Genomic DNA, 23,154 nt, shown 5'->3' with positions numbered 1-23,154 from the left:
TAACAATAAGCAAATCACCCTAATAATCAGCATGTGAATGAGGTACGTTCAAACATTTTGAAGCTGTGTAACAATTAATTTAATTTTGCTGAGTTTCATCATCATGACATAAAATTATTTTCATGATTACACATTTCTTAATACAGTCTAAGGTCTATGATCGGTTGATTTCACTGTCCATTCATTACTAGGAGCGCATTTGTTTATCTTTTTTTTTTCCTTTTTGTAACAACCAATCACAGCTTTTAGAAGACTGCGTCATACCTAGCAACGGGGTCAACCACACCTCCTCACTAAGATAAAAATTTCTGTCCCCTCCTTTCTCAGAGTTGCTCTCAGAAACTTCCTGAATCACTCTTAAGCTAAGATTCCTTGCTAGGATTTTTTAGGCTAAGTTAGGAGCTCCCTGAGAGGACTCTGAGAATCTTTGTGAATACAGGCCCTGGAATATAAATAGCTCTGTAAAGATGTGGCCTTTAAAAGTTCAAACAGCCCATGACTCATACAATACAACATTCTACTCTGTACATCAAAATGTGTATGTAAAATCCACGCATCCAGAATGGTTCTTCATTTACTTCTGTACACATTGTGTTTGTGTAGCGAGGCAACAAGTGGACTTCTGCATGACGCTCTCCACTCCGCCTCTTGTTGAGTTATGAATAGAATGAAAATAAACACTGAATTATCTCACTTTAATCTGTTTAATCAAAACTTTTGCATTGGACCCAATCATCACATAGAGTCAACCTTTCAACTGAGCTCGTTAATGGGTTATGGACTTGTTAACAACAGGGTTAACCACACCTCCTCACTAAGGTAAAAGTTTCTGTCCCTTCCCTGCTCAGAGTTGCTCTAAGAACTTTCCTAAATCCCTCCTAAGCTAAGACTCCTTACTAAAAGTTTTTAGAATAAGTTAGGAGCGCTCTTAGAGTATTCTCAGAATGTTTGTGAATACGGCCCCTGGTTCCCAACCTGGGGGTCCTGACCCCCATTGAAGGTCTGAATATAATAAAGTCGAAATAACGTCTATTAAGTATGTATTATTGTTAAAAATAGAAATATACGCATATTACAGACAGACAAACCTTCAGAGAGTTCCTAAAAATGTCAGAAAAACTAATTTCTGATGAAATATTTAGAGGAAATACTCTGCTCAAGATTTAGCCAAATTGCCTGTTTTACATAAACCTCCTGTAGTTGTTGTGTTGTGTTAATTGTACAGTTTATCAGTTTTTTTGTACTGGTATTGTTACGCACTGAATATAATATACTATTTTTCCTTATCCTCTGTGAGGGTCCACGGACAGAGGGCTGTCATATGCTGTGAAGCCCCCTGAGGCAAAGTGTGATTTGTGATACTGGGCATTATAAATAAAACTGAATTAAATTGAAATTTAATATAAAGTATCCATAAAATATATCACTTAGTGTCTGTTTACTCAATGACAAAAAGGAGTTCCTTACGGAAAAAGATTGGGAACCACTGGTGTAAAGCCAGGCACACCATGTAAATGCAATGAACTCAGTTCAATTCCAACTGTGGACATTTGTTGCATGTCATTTTCCTTGTTTTCTCACCAATCTTACTTTATGTCTCTACTGTCTTAAAATGTCAAGTAAAGACAAAATGCCTGAAACAAGTTATAACACAAAAGCTTGACAATCTCAAGTTCAGCATTAAACCTGACACTTAGGTATCATGCGCAATAATGACTCCTAAATATGCCTGATGCCTAAATGTGAAACAGCAGCCCTGGTCGGTTTTTGGCCTACTGCATCTATGAACCCACTTTTGTGCTTGAAGTCCTAAAAACTTCTGTAAACAAAATTAGTGGTGGTCTGGATACATGAGATCACACAAGTAAATGCATTTCAGGACAACCATACACCGCCAAACCCCCTCCCTCCTCCCATTCCACTCTTACCTGTCTGCCAAGTGCTGCCCCTTGAATGTCTTCCTGCTGTTGCTGGGCGATGGTGACACCCAGAACAAGGGTGTGGACCCCACAGGACACAGCAGTGATGAGCACGATGGGCGTCAGTCTCAAAGGCAAAGTCAGGAAAAAGGAGAAGCTGAAGAAAGCCTGCCAGCCAACCGTGTCGCTAGCCTGGTGGAAGCGAGCATAGTTCAGACCCAGGTAGCAGAATATCTGAGCTGCTATTAGCACCCACAAGGCGTAAGGCACCACCCGTCTCGAGACGCGGTCTGGCAACAGCCCGAAACGGCACAGCAGGTAGAGGATAATATCTGCTGCCAATCCCACTGATGCCACTAAAACAGAAGCCAGCTTGTCACTGGTGTAGACCACCGCACACATGACAATGATGTAGCTGTCAAAGAGGGCTGCGAACACGACCAGCACCAGCAGGGTTTCATGTCTCTGCCGTCTGAAGTAGGTCTGGTAGAGATTCTCCAAAGACTCGGGTGCAAAGGTGAGGCGCATGAACCGCGGCAGGCAGAGGCAGCATCCCGAGCTCCGAACTGTGACCTCATGTGTTCGCCCAACCGCCTGCCCAGGGTCAGAGGGCAGTGTCACTGAGCAGTCCGCCGAATACTCCGCTGAGTACTCTGGCTCGGAAAAGGCTCGGTTGCGAGGCATGGTGACCACTCAGAGCTTCTGCTCCCTGCCTCCTCTTTTAACTAAAAACTGGAATGCTGTTTGTTGTCCTACAGGAGTAGACTAGATGCTGAGATAACCATCAGGTATACTGTATACATCATCTGCTTGTTTCTCCTCTGCTGAGTAGCCACCCTTTTCCCCTGAGAGCCCACATTATGTGGCATGAATAACAGCAGTGTTGATTGTCAGGACCTGCACACTGGACAGACGTCCTCTTACATAGCTGCGCCCATGGTCACTCCATCCAGTGCTGTCATTTGACTCAGTCAGTCCTGTGTCACATGCACAGATCGATGGAAGCCTACTCTTTATCAGCAACGTGATCCAAAGAATGTGCGCCTCTCATTTCCTCATTCAGCTTTACGCATGTGACTGTTTCACCTCTGCAGCTGTGCACCACGTCACAGTTGTTGAATCCATTAACACTGGATCAGATAAGTCGATATTTGCATGATTCCCTCTGTCTCCATTGTTCCTCTGGATTGGACAGCTTTTTTCATTTTGGCCTTCCATAGTCCCTCCTCACATGGCCTGAATTAAGAGGGACACATGAGGAAGGAATTCACCATCTCTCAACACACATTTGTTTTGCATTCAACAAATCATGATGATCAGGGTTAAGTACAGTCCCTACATCCATCACCTGTCAGCTACTGGCCGCTGTCTCCTCTGCGGAGACAAAGTCACGCCAACATCCATGTCAAAATTTACCTGTTTACTTAAGTTTCTCTACTCCCGGCAGGTGACAGAATCTAGGAAATCTAATCTGAACGTTTTAAGTTTGTCTGTCATATGTAGGCGATGTTGAATCCAAAAATGACTCCTGAAATTGTCACATTTTGGCGTCAGGGTCTCTGCATCCAGGGAGCAGGCTCTGTGCTTTAGGCCTACCTAGCTACATGTTGCGCTCAGTCAAATCCACAGCTTGTGAAAACATATTGAGAACATTGAGGCTGCCCAAAGACATGCACACTATCACGATAAGCACAGGATGGAAATTATCTGAGCGCTCAGCCGACACACAAAGACCGATGCCACTGACTTAGTCATCGTATAAACCTGTTTTACATAGCTGCTTTAGCTTCTCTGAGCTCAAAGAACGAATATTTGACTTATTTATCTGACTTTAATTTTCACTTCGGCTCTTTCATGTCCAGTTAAAAATTCTGGCGTGTCTTTTTCATTCACCTGCTCTGCAGTAATATTCTGTCCCCATTTTAACAGATGCTGTGAAAATCATGTATATTATTTCCACCGATGCATCTGCTTACCGTGTGTAAAGCCAGAGCTGGTCACCTCTGAGTGCTGACGTTATTCCCTTCAGACAGCTGTGGGAACCCTCAACCTCAACCGAACTCACATATTAAAACCTCAGCCTGGAGGAGAGGACCCAGTAGGCTCACGGAAAGTCGTCTCGACGGGTACATTGACCCCCCGCTTATGTCTTGGGTGTTTTCTGCAAAAGAAACAGCTTCGGCACATGCACGCAAGCTGTACGCATTAAAATACACGTTTCCGGTGTTTTTCAAAATAAAACCTTTCTTTGCAGGAAAAAGTTGCTTAAGAGATGACGTTTTTCTGTAGGCCGACGCTAAAGTTAGCTTTGCCCCGGTTCCCTCGTCAAAAAGCGTACGGGATTGTGCCACTGGATTTTGGATTATTGCAGAAAATGAGCTTTGTGCCGAAAAAAGGTTTATGATACTTACACGTTTTGTTCAGCAAGATCATCATCACAAATGAACACCGCTGTATGATTTCTAAAGCCAAATGAAGTCGCCAGGGGAAAAAGCATTAGGCTATAGGAACTACACTATTTCAAATGACCTCACCACCAGCTGTGTTTGCTGTGACAATGTTCTGTGGTCTAATGTAGCCACTTGGGAGCAACCTCTTTTTTAAGACACATAAAAGCTTCAAAATTCATAGTTGGATATTTACTGATATACTTTATGTCACAGGACAAAACGTGCAAGACTCTTCAGTTTGTGTTAACCACAAGCACAGACAAACATTTACAATCACAAAGCACCTTATAACAGTATCAATGCCCCATTTATTATGTGATGAAATTATAATTTGATACTTTTATAGGGTTCTTTAAGGTGCTTTTTTTCTATTGGTATTGTATGACAAGACAAATATGGCTTCCATTTGTATGCCTCACAGTTTGCCATTCAGTACTTCAAAAAAAAACACTACAACTCCCAGGAGGTGAAGCTTCTACCGCCAGGGTAGTGCACAGGTGTGTTGCATAGTGCCAATGATTGATGACAAAATCCTGGGGTTGAAAAAGTCTCAGTTTTTCACTCGTCATGCATGCTGGTTAGTTTGTGCTAACGCTTTACTTTTGGTTAAATTTTAGATCAGATAAATATGATAAAATGATACTGATGAAATATCACTATTTGGTGATGGGGTTTTTTTCTGATGGAAGCATTTGTCACACAAGATATGTCCAAGGACCGAAAATTAAAATAAAATCCAAGGTTAATTTCTGTTTTTGCAGTTTCTGGCTATGAGAAATGTTGTAATTTTGGTGATTGTAAAGCCAAAAAGCCAAAAACTAAAAAACATAATGCCCTCTCAAATGTTTTACAAAAAAATTAATATTTAGAGAACTGTTGCTTTACCATAGGCCGTTGAAGCCCAAAATCCCAAACTCCATATGAGCTTCAGCTGACTGCTTGACAGAATTTCATATCTTATAAAAATCACCTTTTTTTGGAATACTTGTTTTTTCATTTTTCAAGTAATGGAAAACACGTAAACATGACACAAAAACGCAAAAATGCTAATTACTAAACTTATGTTAATGTACCCCCATATAAAAATCATTCTTAACAAATAGATTTTGATGTTCATGAGTGCAACTATCATGCTTTTATTTTGAAGGTAAATATCAAAAATCTTCTGTATTGACTCCAGTGTTTTCTTCCTAACTTGACTGCCACCTCTACATGTCCACATTTTCTCCCCCAGTATACCCGCCCCCTTAAATCATCACCGCCTCCTCCCCTCCATCCCGCTGGAGATCAGGACCAGAACAAGAAACGTTTTGAACTCGCTGCTTAGTCAACAGTGACTCTGAGTAGAAAAGTTCATCTTTATAATACCTGCATAATATTTGACCATGTGTAAAGAATGAGAATAGCCAAGTGCTAAAGCCACTGGTGGTAATGACTGAGGGAGCTCCACTGTCAGGTGAGGTGCTGATGCCTTGCTCATGGACACCAAAAGTAACCAAACAAAACAAACAAAAGTAACGACCAAAGTTGTTTTGAGAGGAATATGCTTTATCTGTAAAAACTCTACATTTACAGATGTGAGATAGCTACTTAACAGAGGGCAAATATTTGAATCTCATTTCAACTTGTAAGAAATAAAAATTAATTGATACAATCAAATGTAAGCAACAGTGAAATTAAGCCAAATCGGTGGCAAAGGTGGGGAAAAAAAGTCAGGTTTGATTGGACAAAGTAACCACCTCCTGAGGCCTGTACTACGAAGCAGGATTTGAAGATAGCGGGGTAACTTCAGGGTTAACTCATGGTTTTCAGTACTATGAAGCTGGTTCTCTTTTTAGTGGGATAAATCACTGTGGCAACTTATGCTGAACAGCTAACTTGCTCCGGAGCAGGGTATTGGATCACAGGCTGTCAACACCCTGACCTCTGACCAATCAGATTACTGAAGAAAAAGTATCCATGAACAAAAGTCCAGAGTGAAAGGTAGAAAAGAGGAGCCTACATGCTGTTATACATTCTGGACCAAATGTCCTCCACTAGATGTGAGGAATTCGCAACCTTCTTTTCTGACAAAATTACTTCCTTAAGAGCGACTATTGTCATAAATGCTGACAACAGCATTAATTGGCCCAGCAAAAATCTCTAAAGCCTATCGAAATTCACTACTATCTCTGATCTGGAACTTTATAAGCTCGTGAGTGAGAGTAAGACTTCAACGTGCTGTCTTGATCAGTCCCCTCCATACTTTTTAAGAATTGTTTTAACTGTATGCTTCACTCTGTCTGTAAGATTATTAACATGTCCCTTGAAACCGGTTGTTTCCCAGAATCTTTCAAAATTGCAGCTATAAAACCTCTGCTGAAAAAAAACAAACCTAGATGCTAATGTTTTAAATAGGTACAGGCCTATATCAAATCTCCCATTCTTAAAGGCGCTGTATGTAAGAATGTGGCCAAAACGGTTACTGCACTCAAATTCAAAATACTGCCGCGAGTCGTGTGCGCCCCCCCTCCCCTACAGATTCGAGGTTGCTGGACAGCGGCACGCTGGAGACTGATTTGTTTCCCCACGGGCGGCTGCCGTGGCAGGGCTGCGTCACCGTGTCCTTGATCTTTGGTTTTCCAGCGGACCGTTCGAGCAAGTCCGGCTTCTCTGCTGCTTACGCTGCTGCCGGGATACAGCTGAGGAGAAGCCGGCTGCTAATGCTATGTACCGGGACACTGCTAATGCTGCTTGCCATGCTGCTGTAGCTCAGTCGTAACTGTAACTGATGCTGAGACTCTACTGACTGCGTGACTGGTAGATGGCGGTGGGTGGCGCAACAGGCCAAAACCCAAATTCAAAACATAAACGTGATTTGTGGACTTTAAAAATGTTTTTTAAATGCGAATATTCTTGCCGTACTATTCGGTGAGATCAGTATGTTATATGAACATTATTCCTTAGTCTCTGTGACATATTAGGATGATTTTACGACTATTTGCTTTAGATTTCTTACATATAGCTCCTTTAAGTAAGATACTAGAAAGAGTTGTCTTTAACCAAATTATCTATTTCCTGAACAAAAATAATATTTTCGAAAAGTTTCAGTCAGGGTTCAGGGCAAATCACAGTACTGAGACAGCCCTCACCAAAGTTGTCAGTGATCTCAGAACTAGCACTGATGCTAACACGGTCTCCATTCTAGTCTTACTAGACATAAGTGCTGCCTTTGACACCATAGACCACAATATTCTTATTGACCAACTTGAGAACTGGGCTGACCTCTCTGGGTGTGTTTTAAATTGGTTCTGCTCATATATAACGGTTGTTACTATGGGAGATCATGTATCAGGGATACATGAATTACCGTTTGGTGTTGCTCAGGGTAGCTGCCTTGGTCCTCTGCTTTTTTCACTTTTTTCATGCTTCCATTAGGTGACGTCATCAGAGAACATAACCTCAATTTCCACAGCTATGCAGATGACACACAACTATATATTTCACTAGACCTAAGTGATGACCAATCCATCTGTCATCTAACATCTGGATTGGCTGCAGTAGACAAGTGGATGCAAACCAATTTTCTTAAATTAAATGGTGACAAAACCGAAATCTTATTAGTTGGTCCCCAAGCAAAACGAGAGATAATTCTTTCCAAACTTGGCAGTTTGGCTGTGCAGGTTAAATCTGAAGTCACGAGCCTGGGTGTTATCCTTGACTCAGAAACTAAATTTTAAATCTCACATAAAGAAGGTGACCAAAACAACTTTTTTCCACTTACGAAATATTTCAAAGGTGCGACCATTCCTATCCCAACAAGATGCCGAAAAACTGGTACATGCATTCATTTCAAGCAGACTTGACTACTGTAATGCTCACTTCACCGGTCTTCTAAAGCAATCCATTGACAAATTACAATATATTCAGAACTCTGCTGCCAGGCTGTTAACTAGAACAAGAAAGAGAGAGCATATCACCCCAGTTTTAGCTAACCTTCACTGGCTTCCAGTATCTTTTAGGATTGATTTTAAAGTGCTTTTACTTGTTTTTAAGGCTCTTAATGGGTTGGGACCAGCCTACATTACTAATTCTTTGTCGTTTTATAATCCTTCACGGCCTCTTAGATCCTCTGCTGCCGGCTTTTTAAATACAAACTACTCTAATAAGAAAATTGGCAGCTCAGCCTTTTTTAACTATACACCAAAATTATGGAACTCACTACCCAAGGATATAAGAGATACAAGCTCTGTGAACATTTTCAAACGACAATTGAAAACTAATTTATTCAACATTGCTTTCAACTAACTGTCACTATTCCCTGGTGTTTATCCCCATCCTTCACATTTTTTATCTGCTTCCATGCATTCCGCTGTTTTACTTTTATCTTTTACATATTATATTGTTCTTGGTTTCATTGTGCAGGATTTTCACCTGTTTGTTTTTTTTTTAATTGTATTTATTTTGTTGTAAAGCACTTTGAGCTACACCTCCCTGTATGAAAGGTGCTATATAAATAAAGTTTATCATTGTCATTATTATTATTATAGGTCAGTAGAATCATTTCATTGTTCCAGGGCTCTATTTCCACTGGTTTTAAAACAGAGCTTCTAACAAATGGAGAGATCGTTTACAACACTAAACATATGAGTCGGTCAGACCCGCAACCGCTGCAGTGAGGCATCGCCTCTGTACATGGGGCACCGGCACTATCCACTACGCTACCGACGCCCCCACATAAGTTGGTTTTAACTGGTTTAAAAGTGTTCATAAGTGATACCAGGAGGTGACTGAGACAACCCGAAGCCTGTTGATGTGGGTTTGTGTACGGACCATCTTGGCTAGGTTTTTGATACCACTGGAAACTTCCTTGGATCCTGGAAACTGGAACCGGAATTTCTCCCTGAGGAGGGGGATGGCGAGCCACTGGGAAATCTCATTGCTTCATTCAGCAGAGAGGGAACTCATCCATTCCTTCTTCCTTGCACAAGTTCACCAGTGTGGTAGGATTTGACATGACACGATCCTGATGTTGACTTATCTTCATCTTCAACCTGAGTCTGAGGCTGGGGAGAGTACCACAGCTGTGGAAGACATCCTGCGTGGTCCCAAGACTCCGCACCCCAAGGACTTCAGACCGGTGGCATTAACATCACACCTCATGAAGACTCGCCTGGTCCTGTCTCGTCTCTGCCCTGCAGTAGGCCCTTCAATGGACCCGCTGCAGTTTGCCTACCAGCCTGGCATTGGGGTGGACGACGCCGTCATCTTCCTCCTGCATAGAGCTCTTTCTCACCTGGAGAAGCCCGGAAGCTCTGTGAGAATCATGCTCTTTGATTTCTCCAGCGCTTTCAACACCATACAGCCTGCACTTCTGAGGGACAAACTGGAGCACGTAGGGGTGGCTAATCACCTCACATTGGATCCTGGACTACCTCATGGACCGGCCGCAGTATGTCAGGACCAAGGATTGTGTATTGGACTTGGTTGTCTGCAGTACGGGGGCCCCGCAGGGGACGGTGCTGGCACAGTTCCTCTTCACCCTCTACACTGCAGATTTTTCATACCACACTCCCACCTGTCATCTGCAGTGGCGGTTCTAGACCAGTTTCAATGGGGGGGCCAAGCTAGGGCCAGTCCTTTTGATACAGGGGCACATACAAGTAGGGTCAAATATCTGAACAATAAGATATATATGTATGTACATATATATATGTATATCAGTGTTTCCCACAGGATTTTTGGAGACTACATCCGACCCTGTAGGGGGGTCTGGGGGCATGCTCCCCTGGGAGAAAATTTTGTATCTATTTGATTTAAAGGCATCAATCTGGTGAATTCTGAGAGCTAAGTTATGATGGCAGAATATGCCTAGGTTTCAACATATTTGTGCTTTTTATGTGTGAAAAATGTTCTATTTTTACTGATAAAAACATTAGTGGTATGTTATGGTGAAGTGTTACATTTAAAATACGGCTAAGGATTAGTGGTTAAACATTTCATTAATCAAAAGAAAAATGACTAACATACTGATGGAAGGCTCTCTCACTCACAAACACTTTACAGATACGTAAAACAATAGGCCTACAAAATACGTAATACGAAAAGAAAACAAAAGGTAAGACTTAAATTAAATACACACCAACAGACACAAATTACTGCTTTCCTCCCTCCCTCACAATTTGCAAGTATGGCACCCTGAATCAGAGCATTTAATTTTACACGGCTCTGAAAAGAAGATTTCAAAAGCCCTCTGGTAGTTGAATGCCTCTGGGACAGGCCCATTTATGGCAACCCACTGGATCCATGGTGTGCGCGATCCGGCTGAGGCGCGGGTGCCGGAGCTAATAGCGGCCATTCAAGTCAATGTAAGCTGTTCCACTAGCCGCGGCCTAGAAGCGGCTCGGCACTCCGCTCCGCCAAAAACACGCGCTGGGTCTATTTCTGATGGATGCCGCGCAATGGCACGTCAATTTGCACAGACCAGATGAGTCAAACAGGAAGTCAGGTGCAGAAAAGATGAGAGTATCCGGTCAATTTTCACAATAAAACACCCATGAAAACTCCGGATCGTATTTCACATGGCTACATAAACATGATGTGACATGTAATTACCATGAGCCAAATGAGACAGAAAAAGTTTTCAGAGCTTACTTCAATGGTGCTGTGTGTTGCTGTGCAGGTTAAGACTTGTCTTAAATACAGCCACACAATTCTCTTCTGATGTTTTCGGTGGGTGCGCCACTTTAAGTGGTCGGACCGGCAACTGGTTGAGACAATTTAGTTCCGCGTTCCACGTTGCCCCTCCGACTCTTCAGCAGGGGGGCCACAGGGGGGGCCGGACTCCGAATTACGGGGGCACTGGCCCCTGCTGGCCCTCCCCTAAAACCACCATTGGTCATCTGCAGAAGTTCTCTGACGACTCTGCCATCGTCGGCCTCATCACAGATGGGGACGACAGGGAGTACAAAGAACTGAACCAGGACATTGTGGACTGGTGTCTGAGGAACCACCTTCAGACCAGCGTGGGGAAAACCAAAGAGCTGATGGTGGATTTCTGCAGGCGCAGACTCCTCCCCCCAACACCGGTGAACATCCAGGGAAAGGACATTGAGATGGTGACATCTTGTAAGTACCTGGGTGTTCATCTTAACAATAAACTGGACTGGACTAATCACATAACAGCACTATACAGGAAAGGCCAAAGCAGACTCTACCTGCTGAGGCGGCTCAGATCTTTTGGAGTGCAGGGGGCGCTCCTGAAGACCTTCTTTGACACTGTGGTGGTATCAGCCATCTTTTATGGAGTGGTCTGCTAGGGCAGCAGTGTCTCAGCTGCAGATAGGAAGAGACTGGACAAGCTGATCAAGAAGGCCAGCTCTGTAGTGGGATGCTCTCTGGACTCTGTGCAGGTGGTGGGAGAAAGGAGGATGACAGCCAAGCTGTCATCTCTGAGGACTAATGACTCCCATCCTCTGCAGGAGGACATAAAAGCTCTGGAGAGCTCCTTGAGCGATAGACTGATTCACCCAAAGTGTGTGAAGGAACGCTATCGCAGGTCCTTCCTGCCTGCTGCTGTCAAGCTACATAACCAGCACTGCTCACAGTAAACGGCACCATGGACACTTTACTGACGCTATGGACACTTTATGGACACCACAGCTGTCCGCTGTTTTGCACATACAATCACTTGCACTAGATGTGCTCCCTTTATCCACTGCTCATTATTATCATTATTATTATTATTATTGTTATTGTTATTGTTATTTATTGCCGTTTCTTGTATTTTTGTACTTATTTTGCATGCCTAGCTTTTTTAAGTTTTAAGTTTTTAAGTTTAAATTTTGAAATCTTTAATCTGACTCTTTCTCCTAGACTGCTGTAACACTGGAATTTCTCAATTATGGGATCAATGAAGGTGTATCTTATCTTATTACAAATATGGTGCACCCAGAGGATCAAAAGACACTGACTGAAACTTTGAATAACCTAGAAGAATGAAAGACACTTACAGGAACTTGAATAAACTCCTTGACTAAACTTAAAGGATAACTTCAATATTTTTCAACCTGGGCCCTATTTCCCCATGTGTATGTGTGCGTATGATTCATAGGTACAACTCGTTTTAAAATTGGTTCAGTATTGAGGGAGGCGGATGCAGCCGGCAGCCGCGAAACGAGCTAAAACGGTAACGGGGGCAAATGCGTCCCGTGTAAGTGTGCGCATTAAAAGTGTCAACTGTACTCCGGGACAACCAGCGCCACTCTGAGCGGCGCTCAGCATGGCTCCTCTGTTTTCTTCCGGCAACAAGCAAAGCTCTCGCGAGATGACGTCACAGTCCAGAGGAAGTGAAGGGTAAGGGAAATGCTTAGTATGCTATTTACAGAGATAGCACTGGCGATCTGAACCATCAGTGGCGGAAAAAAGGCACTTTTAATGCGCACACTTACAAGGGACGCATTTGCCCCCGTTACCGTTTTAGCTCGTTTCGCGGCTGCCGGCTGCATCCGCCTCCCTCAATACTGAACCAATTTTAAAACGAGTTGTACCTATGAATCATACGCACACATACACATGGGGAAATAGGGCCCAGGTTGAAAAATACCGAAGTTATCCTTTAAAGGATCCATACAAAATTGTACAACTTGACGGATGAGCCTAAACCTAACTCTGAATTGAAACTGAACTTTTTTTGCATTTTGATATTCCATTTGAGTTGAAATGTTGCTGTTGATGGTCTCATAAAAGGGGACTAATGTATTTTCTANTTTTTTTTTTTTTTTTTTTTTTTTTTTTTTCAGTGTTTTGAATATAAGGTTTGATATAACTATACCTGGGTCTGTGGTTCTCCTTCCTGACTATTACACAGCACAGCATTTACCTCCACGAATCTACACACTGGTCCACTACTCAGCTAACGAAGTCAAAGCTTACTTTTGGTCCTCAACCATTAGCAGGTTAGCAGGGTACGGTTACATTTATGTCCATGTTAAAGAATAAAATATAACAATTACAATGTGCACTGTAAAATACAGCAATTAAGCGTTGCCTTAAATGGCTACACATAAGTTGTTCGATGAATACTGAATCATGTTTCCAACTTGTTTTGTAAATGCACACCTAATACATATCAATACTCAAGTCTCCCTCCCCTTACAATAATCCTGTTAATTATCATAGGAGGGAAAGGAAAAGGCTGAGGCTGCGGTCGGAAAGTCTATTGCTTAGGAAGGTTCCTAGCTGAGTGAAATGACCCGGAAGTATTTTAGTGGCCGCCATGATCAGAGCTGTTCGAATTCTCTAAACACTAAGGAAAGGAGGTTCAATGCTTCCTTTCAGATCTCCCTTAGCATAGGATACATCTGACCTTCCTAAGCGATAGGAAAGGAGATAATTTAATCCCACAATGCTTTGCGGGAGCAATATTTAAAGCGACCGACCGTTCACGGAGACAAACGAATAAACCCCAAGAAGTAGGAGAAGAGAAAGAACGAAAGAAGCGATGAAAGGAAAAGAAAAAGAACAACTGGCTCTCAACATGATTGAAAAGTCACGGAGATCACCATGTAAGTCACCGTTACATGAAGCTTTGCCCATCTCATGCCATAACTTGAAAATATGCGTAACGTTATGTTCCAAACTCTCAACAATATGTTAAACCCATGCGAACTATAAACGTAACACTACTGTTGTAACGTTACCCAATTCAAGTTAATATTGTGGTGTAAGATATGCTCAGTGTGCATTAATCATGTCACTATTTGAGCGTTGTTGAATCGCCAGCTTTTAGCAATATCATTAATTAATTTTTCTTCAGTCACAGATGCTGACATTTCTGCGCTCATACAGGCACGTGTGCGGCTGGAGCACCTCTTCAGCGGATCCTTATCCCACGAGTTGTGCCACATTTCCTTTGCTGCCTGGTTTATTACAGATGAGTATTCTGGTGGTCCAAAATCCAATTCCAATTTTACTTTTTCCTGCTTTATTGCATTTTTAGCCACAGTGTCTGCTTCCTCATTTCCCTGTATGCCCACATGTGCTGGTACCCAGATGAACCCCACCTCACACCCCATTTTGTTAATTCTATACAATATTAGACACATTTCTGTTATTAAGTCAGGTCTGGACTTGGAACGTGCCTCTTTTATAGTCTGCTGAATCACTGCATATGACTGTACAACTTGGTTTATTGTCCTCCACCCACTGAAGAGCCTTCAAAACTGCCATCATCTCTGCTGTGTATACTGGCATGTGATCTGATATCCTATGGCCTTTTCTTACTTCTAACTGGGGGATTACTATGCCAGTTGCCACCCTCCCACTTTCTGGTTCTTTTGACCCATCTGTATATATCTGTAAATGTGACCTCCATTTTTGCTGCAAGTGCTTTTGAATTTTATTAACGATGTTTTCGTCCTTTTCCCTCTTCTTACTATTTAAAAATCTCATATCAGTCTCAGGTTCTGTAAAAAGCCATGGTGGAACAGTTGACCAGCAGACTGGGGGAGATACTTTCTTCTCCAGAATGCCTATTTTTTCTGCATTATCTTTTAGCTTGACTCCAAAATTAACTTTAGTTCTTCTTTTCCTCCCCCCACATTCCCAGTGTTGGTCTAACAGTGTTTTAGTTGGAAAAGACTCATCTTGCCCTTTTGTTTTCATCAAATATTTGAGCCCAAGCTTAACCCTACTTATTCCCAACGGCATTTCTCCCATTTCCACCAATAAAGCTGAAACTGGGGTAGTTCGAAATGCTCCGCTACATATTGTTAAGGCTTTTGCTTGCACAATATCCAGTGCTTTCAGTGTTGTGTGTGCTGCTGACCCATATACTATATACCCATAGTCTATACAAGATCGAATCATTGCTCTGTAGATCATCAGCAAGGTTTCTCTGTCAGCCCCCCAATCAGTTCCTGCCAGAGATCTTAAAACATTTATTACTTTTTCAAATTTTACCACAGTTTTCTCTATATGTGTTTTCCATGTCACTCTTTCATCCATCCACATTCCGAGATACTTAAAGCTCTGAACCCTTTCTAGAGTATGACTATTTATCGTCAAACCTTTATCTGGCATTTTCTTTTTATACCCAAACACCATGAACTTTGTTTTGTCTATAGAGATTTTAAATCCCCATTTTTTAGTCCAATCAACCACTTTATCCAGGCTGTCTTGCATTTTATTGAAGATATGACTGAGATTCCTTCCTCGCTTCCAAATAGCTCCGTCATCTGCAAATAATGACAAACCTAGATCCTTGCTCGCTGTACTAAATATGCCATTGATTAAAATGTTGAAGAGTACAGGGCTGATCACACTTCCCTGGGGGGTGCCATTCTCCACTTCCACCTCTTCAGATAACACACTACCAGCTTTGACCTGTATTGTCCTGTTGCATAAAAAATCCTTAATCCAATTAAAAAGTCTTCCTCTTACACCTGCATCATGTAAAGTGATTAATAGTCCTTCTCTCCATAACATATCATATGCTTATTCGATGTCAATGAACACTGCTACAACTGCTTCTTTGTTTGCTATTGCTCTCTTTATATCTAAATCCAAGTTCATGACTGAGTCCATTGTTGAACGACCCTTCCTAAACCCATTCTGGTATGGCACAAAGTATTCTCTTTTCTCCAACATATACACTAATCTGGATGTTATCATACGCTCCATAATTTTACATGCTACTGATGTCAGAGCTATTGGTCGGTAAGAACTCGGATCACTCGGTTTTTTCCCTGGTTTCAAAATTGGGATTATTACTGCATGTTTCCACTCTTTGGGTAATTTGCTAGACCCCCCACACATTATTAATAAGTCCTAGCAATTCCTCTAAAACAAAAACTCCTGCATGTTTGAACAATTGATACTCTAGTCCATCTCTACCTGGGCTTGTGTCCTTACCTTGGTTTACAGCTCTTTTTAGCTTATCTAATGTAAAATAACTATTGATAGCATCTGAATTATCATTATTTTCCTGCAATTTATCAATTTGCCTTGTTATTACTTCTTCCCTTGTTCTTTTATTTTCCTCGCTTACATTGTCTGAGCTATGAACTTTTTGAAATTGCGTTACTAACTTATCTGCTTTCTCTCTATTGTTTATAGCCTCCTCTTCATTATGACAAAGAACAGGTAGTCTGCCCTGCCTGCACACCCCAGACATTCTGCGAACTAAGTTCCAGATTTTCTTTGTAGAGGTCTCAGGCCCCAGCTTGCAGCAAAAATCCCTCCAGCTTTTTTTCTTAGCCTCTTTTATGACCCTTCTGGCTCTGGCTCTCAACTTCTTATATTCAATTGCATAGCTTTCTAATGGGTACCTTTTTAGTTTCTTGTATGCTTTATTCCTGGCATGAACAGCTTTGTTACACTCTTCATTCCACCAAGGGACCATAGAGGACCTTCTAGGGACCTTCTTCTTAGAGATCGCCTCTACTGCTACTGACCATATATATTTGGAGAATGATCTATTCCATTCCTCTATGCAATGTTCACTGTCTATCAAGCCTATTTCTTCATTTAATTTTTCCTGATATTTTATCCAATTTGCTTTTTTAAAGTTAAATCCCATTGCGAGGTTATTTGGTTCCTCAATCAAACACCTTCCAAATTTGCTTATAATTGATATGTGATCACTCGCCATTGCATACTGGTCCATTACTTCCCATCCACTTACTGCTGCTAATTCTGCTGATACCATTGTGATGTCTATTGCCGATGAAATGGATCGAGTTTCCATAAACCATGTTGGTCGACCATCATTCAACACTACCAGATTATTTTTATCCATAAACTCCTCTATCATAATTCCATTCCTCTCATTTTTCTATCCTCCCCATAACTCATTATGAGCATTGAAATCCCCTACCCAGACCACTGGTGCGCTAATTTTGTCCATTATTTCCTGCAAATGCTTCCCTTCCAGATTATTATTTGGATTATATAGGTTCACAATAGTGATTTTTCCCCTATTGGTCCATACCTCCATAATTACACATTCCAAATCTGTCTCAACTTCTTTCCTTCTATACTGTATTCCCATTTTAACAAAAGTAGCACAGCCCCCTCCTGTCCTGTTTTCTCTATCTTTCCTCTCACTGTTATATCCATTGATTTTAAAATCCAAGTTTGGTTTTAACCATGTCTCTTGAATACAGATGATTTCTGGCTTCTCCCTGAATTCCTCTAAACTTTTCTTAAATTCCTGCCCATTTGCTGTTAAACTCCTGGCATTCCATTGTCTGTTCATCTGTTCCCAGCAGTAGTTCCTGTCCCTCATTTACAGTGTGCCCATCTTTGTTTTGTGAGTAGGTAGTCTCCCTTACCTCTTTTGGATCTATGCCCTTAAATCCCAGCAACTGTTCTGCTGCAGTAGTAATTTCTCTTGCCACATCCGATTTTTTGTTTGCAATCATTTTTACCCTCCACATTGTTTCAACCATAAATGTCAATAGCATTTTTTTTATTAACCACAACCATGACATCATCACTGTTAAACATTTCTCCTCCTTTTATTTGCCTTTCATTGATAGATTCTGCTCTGACCTGCCCCACCTTGCTTGTGTCTTCCACCCTCCATACTGCTTCTGCATAAGACACTTTGTTTTCCTTTCTTATTTTCTGCACCTTCTCAGCTTTTTGATAATGTGTACATCCCCTGTATGAAGCTGGGTGATTACCTCCACAGTTGCAACACTTAGCTGTTCCTTTGCATTCTTTCCCATCATGATCCCCACCGCACCATCTGCACCTTCTTCTCTCCCTGCACACAGCTGCAACATGCCCAAATTTTTGACATTTAAAACATCTCATTGGGGGCTTTTCATAGGTCTTTACAGAGTAGCTCATGTGTCCCAGCATCACCTTTTTGGGGAGCTCTTCATCTTTGAATGTCAAAAGTATAGGAGTAAATCCTCTATCATTTTTACCCATGTGCTTCACACCAGTAACATTTCCTCCTTTCAAACTCCTCAGCAGCTCTTCCTCTGACACATCATTTGATACATTGTATATTACCCCTTTAGTCTCAGAGACAGAGCGTGGTTTGAACACTTCAACTCTTTTACCCAGGATGTTTTTTATTTTAAGCGCCTTTTCTTGCTGAGCCTCTGTCTTGCAAATAATAGAAATCATTCCATTATTCAGGACAGTAGCATGAATCACATCACCAATGTTTTCCTTCAACTCTTTTGTCAATTTCAGAGGGCTGACAGAGGAGAACCCAGAGCCACCCTTGACTTTTATCAGGACTTTAAATCTCACTTCCTTGTCAAACTCAGCCCTCCTTACTTTAGCTTGCGTGTTATCCATATCACTATCCTGTGAAGTATCACCCCTAGCTGTACGATCTCTTTTGGATCTATTTCTGTTCAGTCTTCCATATTTCCCCACTCCCACCCCCATAGCTTCTGTCCTGAGTGGACATGAACTGTCCCTGCTTGTGGGAATGGAAGCCTCAACTTCTCCCTTGTATTTGGGGACTTGCAGATCAGTGAGAAGCAGAGCTAGAATACCGTCATACCGGGCCAATAGGCCGTTGGCCGATATCCCGCACTCAACTCCCCACTCAATCCACCAGTACCCCAACACACAATCCGAAATCCAAAGTCCAAAAATGATTGTCAACTAGTCAGCCTCTCCACCTCTAATCCGTTAACAGCACAGTTTCAACTCACGCTCCTGTCTACCAACGTTGCTTCCATTCGAATCCACCATACAGCCACACCTCCTCCTTCCGCCCGACTCTCTCCATACTGCCAAGAGCGGCATAATGTAGGGGCCGGTCTACCTGGGCTCAGCTGATCGAGCCATCCCACTGGTCTGGAGGTGAGCAAGCCATCAGCTGACTGTCTTATAAAAAAAAATATATTCAGAAAATATACAGGATCGCCACACCTTATACATTGGAAAGAGGAGGCAACAGTGAACAACATAGATGAAAAACCTGGCCATTGTTGTTGTTTTGATTCCTCCGATCTTTTATTACCAATTCCGATTTTGTAAAAAAAAACGTGATCGGCGCCGATGATCGATCTGATGATCGGATCGGGACATCCCTATAAAAAACACAAGAATTTTCACCAGATGACTTAAACTAAGAAAATTAAAAAATAGTGGTGGGGCTTTTACTCACCACAACTGCAGAGGCTACCAGCTTCATTTGAAACAGACTACATTATAGACGGTCTATTATTTATTAATCCCTCTGTATCTTTATATTTTTACTTTTCATCTGCTCCCGTTGCCTTGATAAAGTTAATGCATCGCGCTGTCATTTCAAACTCAACACTTCCTGAATTTGTTTCAAATTAAAAGCCCCTTATAACCTCGGCTGAGAGAATCCCTCCATTTTCTCAATAGGCTTTTATTGTGAAACATTTGTAGGAACTTGCTATGGAGGATTCAGTGATTTGTATGTTTGCGTACGGTACTTCAAATGCAGCTCCTGCCATCTGGTGGTGCTTTTTAGGTGACTACAACAACATTTCGGCTGGCACATGAACAGACACAGTGACTGAAATAATAGTAATGATTATAAAAATAGGACAAGAATAACCTGATGACATCACACATGTCGTGGAAGATGACCAGGGATAATTGGTGTGTACCATCATGTAGTGTGTCATGTCTGTCGGCCAAGTCACGGCACGATTTTATGAGTCCACAATCGTGTAATGTGACATAGTGACTTTCAGAACGGGCAGAAAAGTCGTGTAGTGTGTACCAGGCATAAATCTTACCGTTTCTCCCTCTTGCATGTCGCTCATTTTCAGTGTGTGACTGCAGCGTGTGCATGAGAGGGGGAGGGGATGCTGAGTGCTCAGAGAGAAAGAGAGGCAAGCGGAGCCGAGCAAAGAGCTCTCTTCAGAGCTGCTTTTCTGAAGCAAAACAAAAGTTTATGTTATAAAAAAAGAGAAAACATGGCATGTCCGGCGATGTGACTATCGCACATGCGCACATCGCGATGGTGATGTTCAAACGATATATCGTGCAGCCCTTGTCTACACTCTCTCTAGCCGAGAACACCTTGGCAGGTGGAAGATTCCTATTGGTTGATTACCACTGACCTCTCTGCCTCTCATTTCATCTGTTTGACTCCCTGACGAAGTCTGGATGGCGAAACACGTTGGACTCTTTTTTAAATTGGCTATGACCATGCCAATTCAATGCAGGCATTTTAATTGTTTAAAATGAGTAACTTGGAGCTTTCTTGTTTTTCTAATTTTATACCTTTCCCATCCAAAAAGCACCTCAAACAAAGTGTTCATCCAAGCTGCTCTGATGAACTTGGAGTAGAAAATACCATACGCGTAATGTATAACAAAATAATCTTATTTATAAATCTTACAGTTCCCCTACCACTAAATGTTACTCAAAACTCCATTATAGCCTTTCTCATGAAGACAATAATTTTATCGATTTTATCATGTTTCAGAGATGCACTGGGACTTTCAGCAAGAATTCAGCCTGGACAGGTCATAAGGCAAACTGTGGCAGCCTGACATTTCTTACTTTTAGTGTTGTTGTTTTTTAATTTAACATTTTAATTTGTTTTTCAGATAGTAATATCTGATGCCGAGAATCTGGATCCACCTGAAACAAATCCAGGCAAGACCTCTTCTTGCTACAGGTAAGTTAAAAAAAAATGATAGTGACTCAAATAATTTAAATTTAATTCACTGATTACATGGGGAAGAAATTTGTGTTTGTCAGATGTTTTCACATGGAAATGGTAATTTCCCAACAGTAAATACACAGACGTGTATGCACCAGGGGTCCGTTTCAGAAAGGAGGTTCAGCAAACTCCGAGCCTAACCCTGAACTCTGAGTTGAGTAACTCTGAGATGGGAAACTCTGGGTTACGGGTTTCAGAACAGGTGATTTCAATCGGTTAAGTCAACACAGAGTGTGTTCACTCTGAGTTCACTCTCACCACGACTTTAAATGGAGCCCCGATACCACGATTCACCATGGCAACAAGCTACAAGAATAGGTCTGCATTTTTTTACTCCTCTGGAGTTGGATATTTTAATCCGTTCATACAGTGAATTTGGAGCTGTTTTCAGGAAGAGGAGTAGCACGACTGCAGCAGCGAAGGAACGGGAGTCGGCGTGGGAGAAAATTACTGCTCGAGTCAATGCGTAGCCTTATTTATTTTATACATTCATGCAATCACAATAGTGTTAGGCTACAGATGCAAACAGGTGGAATGGTGTTAAAGCTAAAATTTAGTTCACTTAGATGCAATCCACCTCATTATTTTTCAAATGAAAATGGTCTAAAAACAAGTTACTTTTAGGTGTGATTTGTTTTGACTAGAAATGAGACATTTTGACTAGAAATAAGACACATATTCTTGGTATGATTTTGAGTTTTTGCAGTGTGATGCATTTTGAGACAGTCAATCTGCACATGCTGTGAATGGACTCCATATTCACATAGTCTCCTTAATTTTGTGAAGGAGCAATGATGGGATTGTGGGTTCCATCAATGCACCCTATCACACCGGGAAATCCTAAAAGAAATTAAAATGACTAATCCCAGTCTGAGGTTGCAGCACCATGTCATTAACTGAATATGATTTATAATCATAAATTTTAACTGATTTCTACATCATTCACCTGCAATCCTGTGGAACTCCTCCTTGATGACCCTCGCAGGTTAATCATTTGGCTTGTGTTGTTTCATTCTAATGAAGTTCATGAGTTGAGGCCACATATAGGCCCATCTGGGTCTCTTGCCTCTTCTCAACACCTTTACTTTTACCAGTGTTATATTTTTTTTCTTTCATGTTTTTTTACTGGATTGTCAAAATGGTGTGAAATCCTTAAATAAATAAAATAAATAAGGGAGTTCTACCTCATTCACCTGCAATCCTGTGGAACTCCTCCTTGATGACCCTCACAGGTTTATGTCCAGGGAACACAACAAAAGAGTTTAATAGATGTTTCAGAGCTAGGGACACTTTTCTCACGGCTCTGCAGACAGTGGCCTTACTGATATTTTCTGCATCTCCGATATTATACAGAAAACTCCCGTTTGCAAAAAAACGAAGAGTAACACAAAGAATCTGGGTAGATGAAAGTGCACGTCCATGGTTGATGACGTTGGTTATGTCACGACGGATGAGGTTACGGATATAAATGATGGACTGTGATGTGAAACAGTACCGTTCAAAAAGAAAATGTTCTGGAAATGATAATACGTCAATTCTGGGCCTGTGAATAAATCTCCTGACGAATGCGTAACTCCCTCCTCAGTAACACTGCCTCTTCGTCCACAGGGTCCTCCAAGAACGGACATGCCATGGTCGAAAAAAGTAGATTTAGAACTAGAACACATTTTAGGATCCGACTTTACCTTGAGGACAGATGATCAAACTCGCTGAAACCTGCGCAACACTAAACGAATGAATGAATGAATCACACTGCGTGTGTGGCGTAAGAGGGAGGAGACAGCTAGAAACTCGAGGTTCATTGAAGAAAACCTGCTCCCGACCAGGTTAGGTTCAGAGTCAGTTGCGGTAACACTTAACAATAAGGTACACAAAATTAGAGTAGTTACAGAGGAACTAATGAGGAACTAATGAGTAGTTACTGAGGAACAAAGGTACACAAAATTAGAGTAGTTACTGATGAACTAATGAGGAACTAATGAGGAACTAATGAGGAACAAATGAGGAACTAATGAGGAACAAATGAGTAGTTACTGAGGAACTAAGCTACACAAAATTAGAGTAGTTACTGGGGAACTAATGAGGAACGAATGAGGAACTAATGAGGAACGAACGAGTAGTT

At 41.7% G+C, this 23,154-nt stretch overlaps 1 protein-coding gene across 4 annotated transcripts in view; it reads right to left on the bottom strand.

Moving 5' to 3' along the window:
- Nucleotides 1-4,120, bottom strand: part of adcy3a (adenylate cyclase 3a) — a 129,801-nt gene extending 125,681 nt beyond the window's left edge. For 2 of the 4 annotated variants that reach the window (XM_050045769.1, XM_050045768.1), the window contains exons 1-2: nt 3,896-4,120; nt 1,929-3,155 (exon numbers count right to left, since the gene is read on the bottom strand). In XM_050045769.1, the coding sequence (XP_049901726.1) occupies nt 1,929-2,603 (675 nt within the window). In that variant the 5' untranslated portion in view covers nt 2,604-3,155; nt 3,896-4,120. The remainder of the gene's footprint in view (nt 1-1,928; nt 3,156-3,895) is intronic. The other 2 variants (XM_050045770.1, XM_050045771.1) reach the window with 2 other exon arrangements.
- Nucleotides 4,121-23,154: the final 19,034 nt, after the last annotated feature.

The sequence above is a fragment of the Epinephelus moara genome, chromosome 6 (assembly GCF_006386435.1).
Source record: "Epinephelus moara isolate mb chromosome 6, YSFRI_EMoa_1.0, whole genome shotgun sequence".
Classification (NCBI taxonomy): Eukaryota; Metazoa; Chordata; class Actinopteri; order Perciformes; family Serranidae; genus Epinephelus; species Epinephelus moara.
This window is presented reverse-complemented; position numbering and strand designations above follow the sequence as displayed.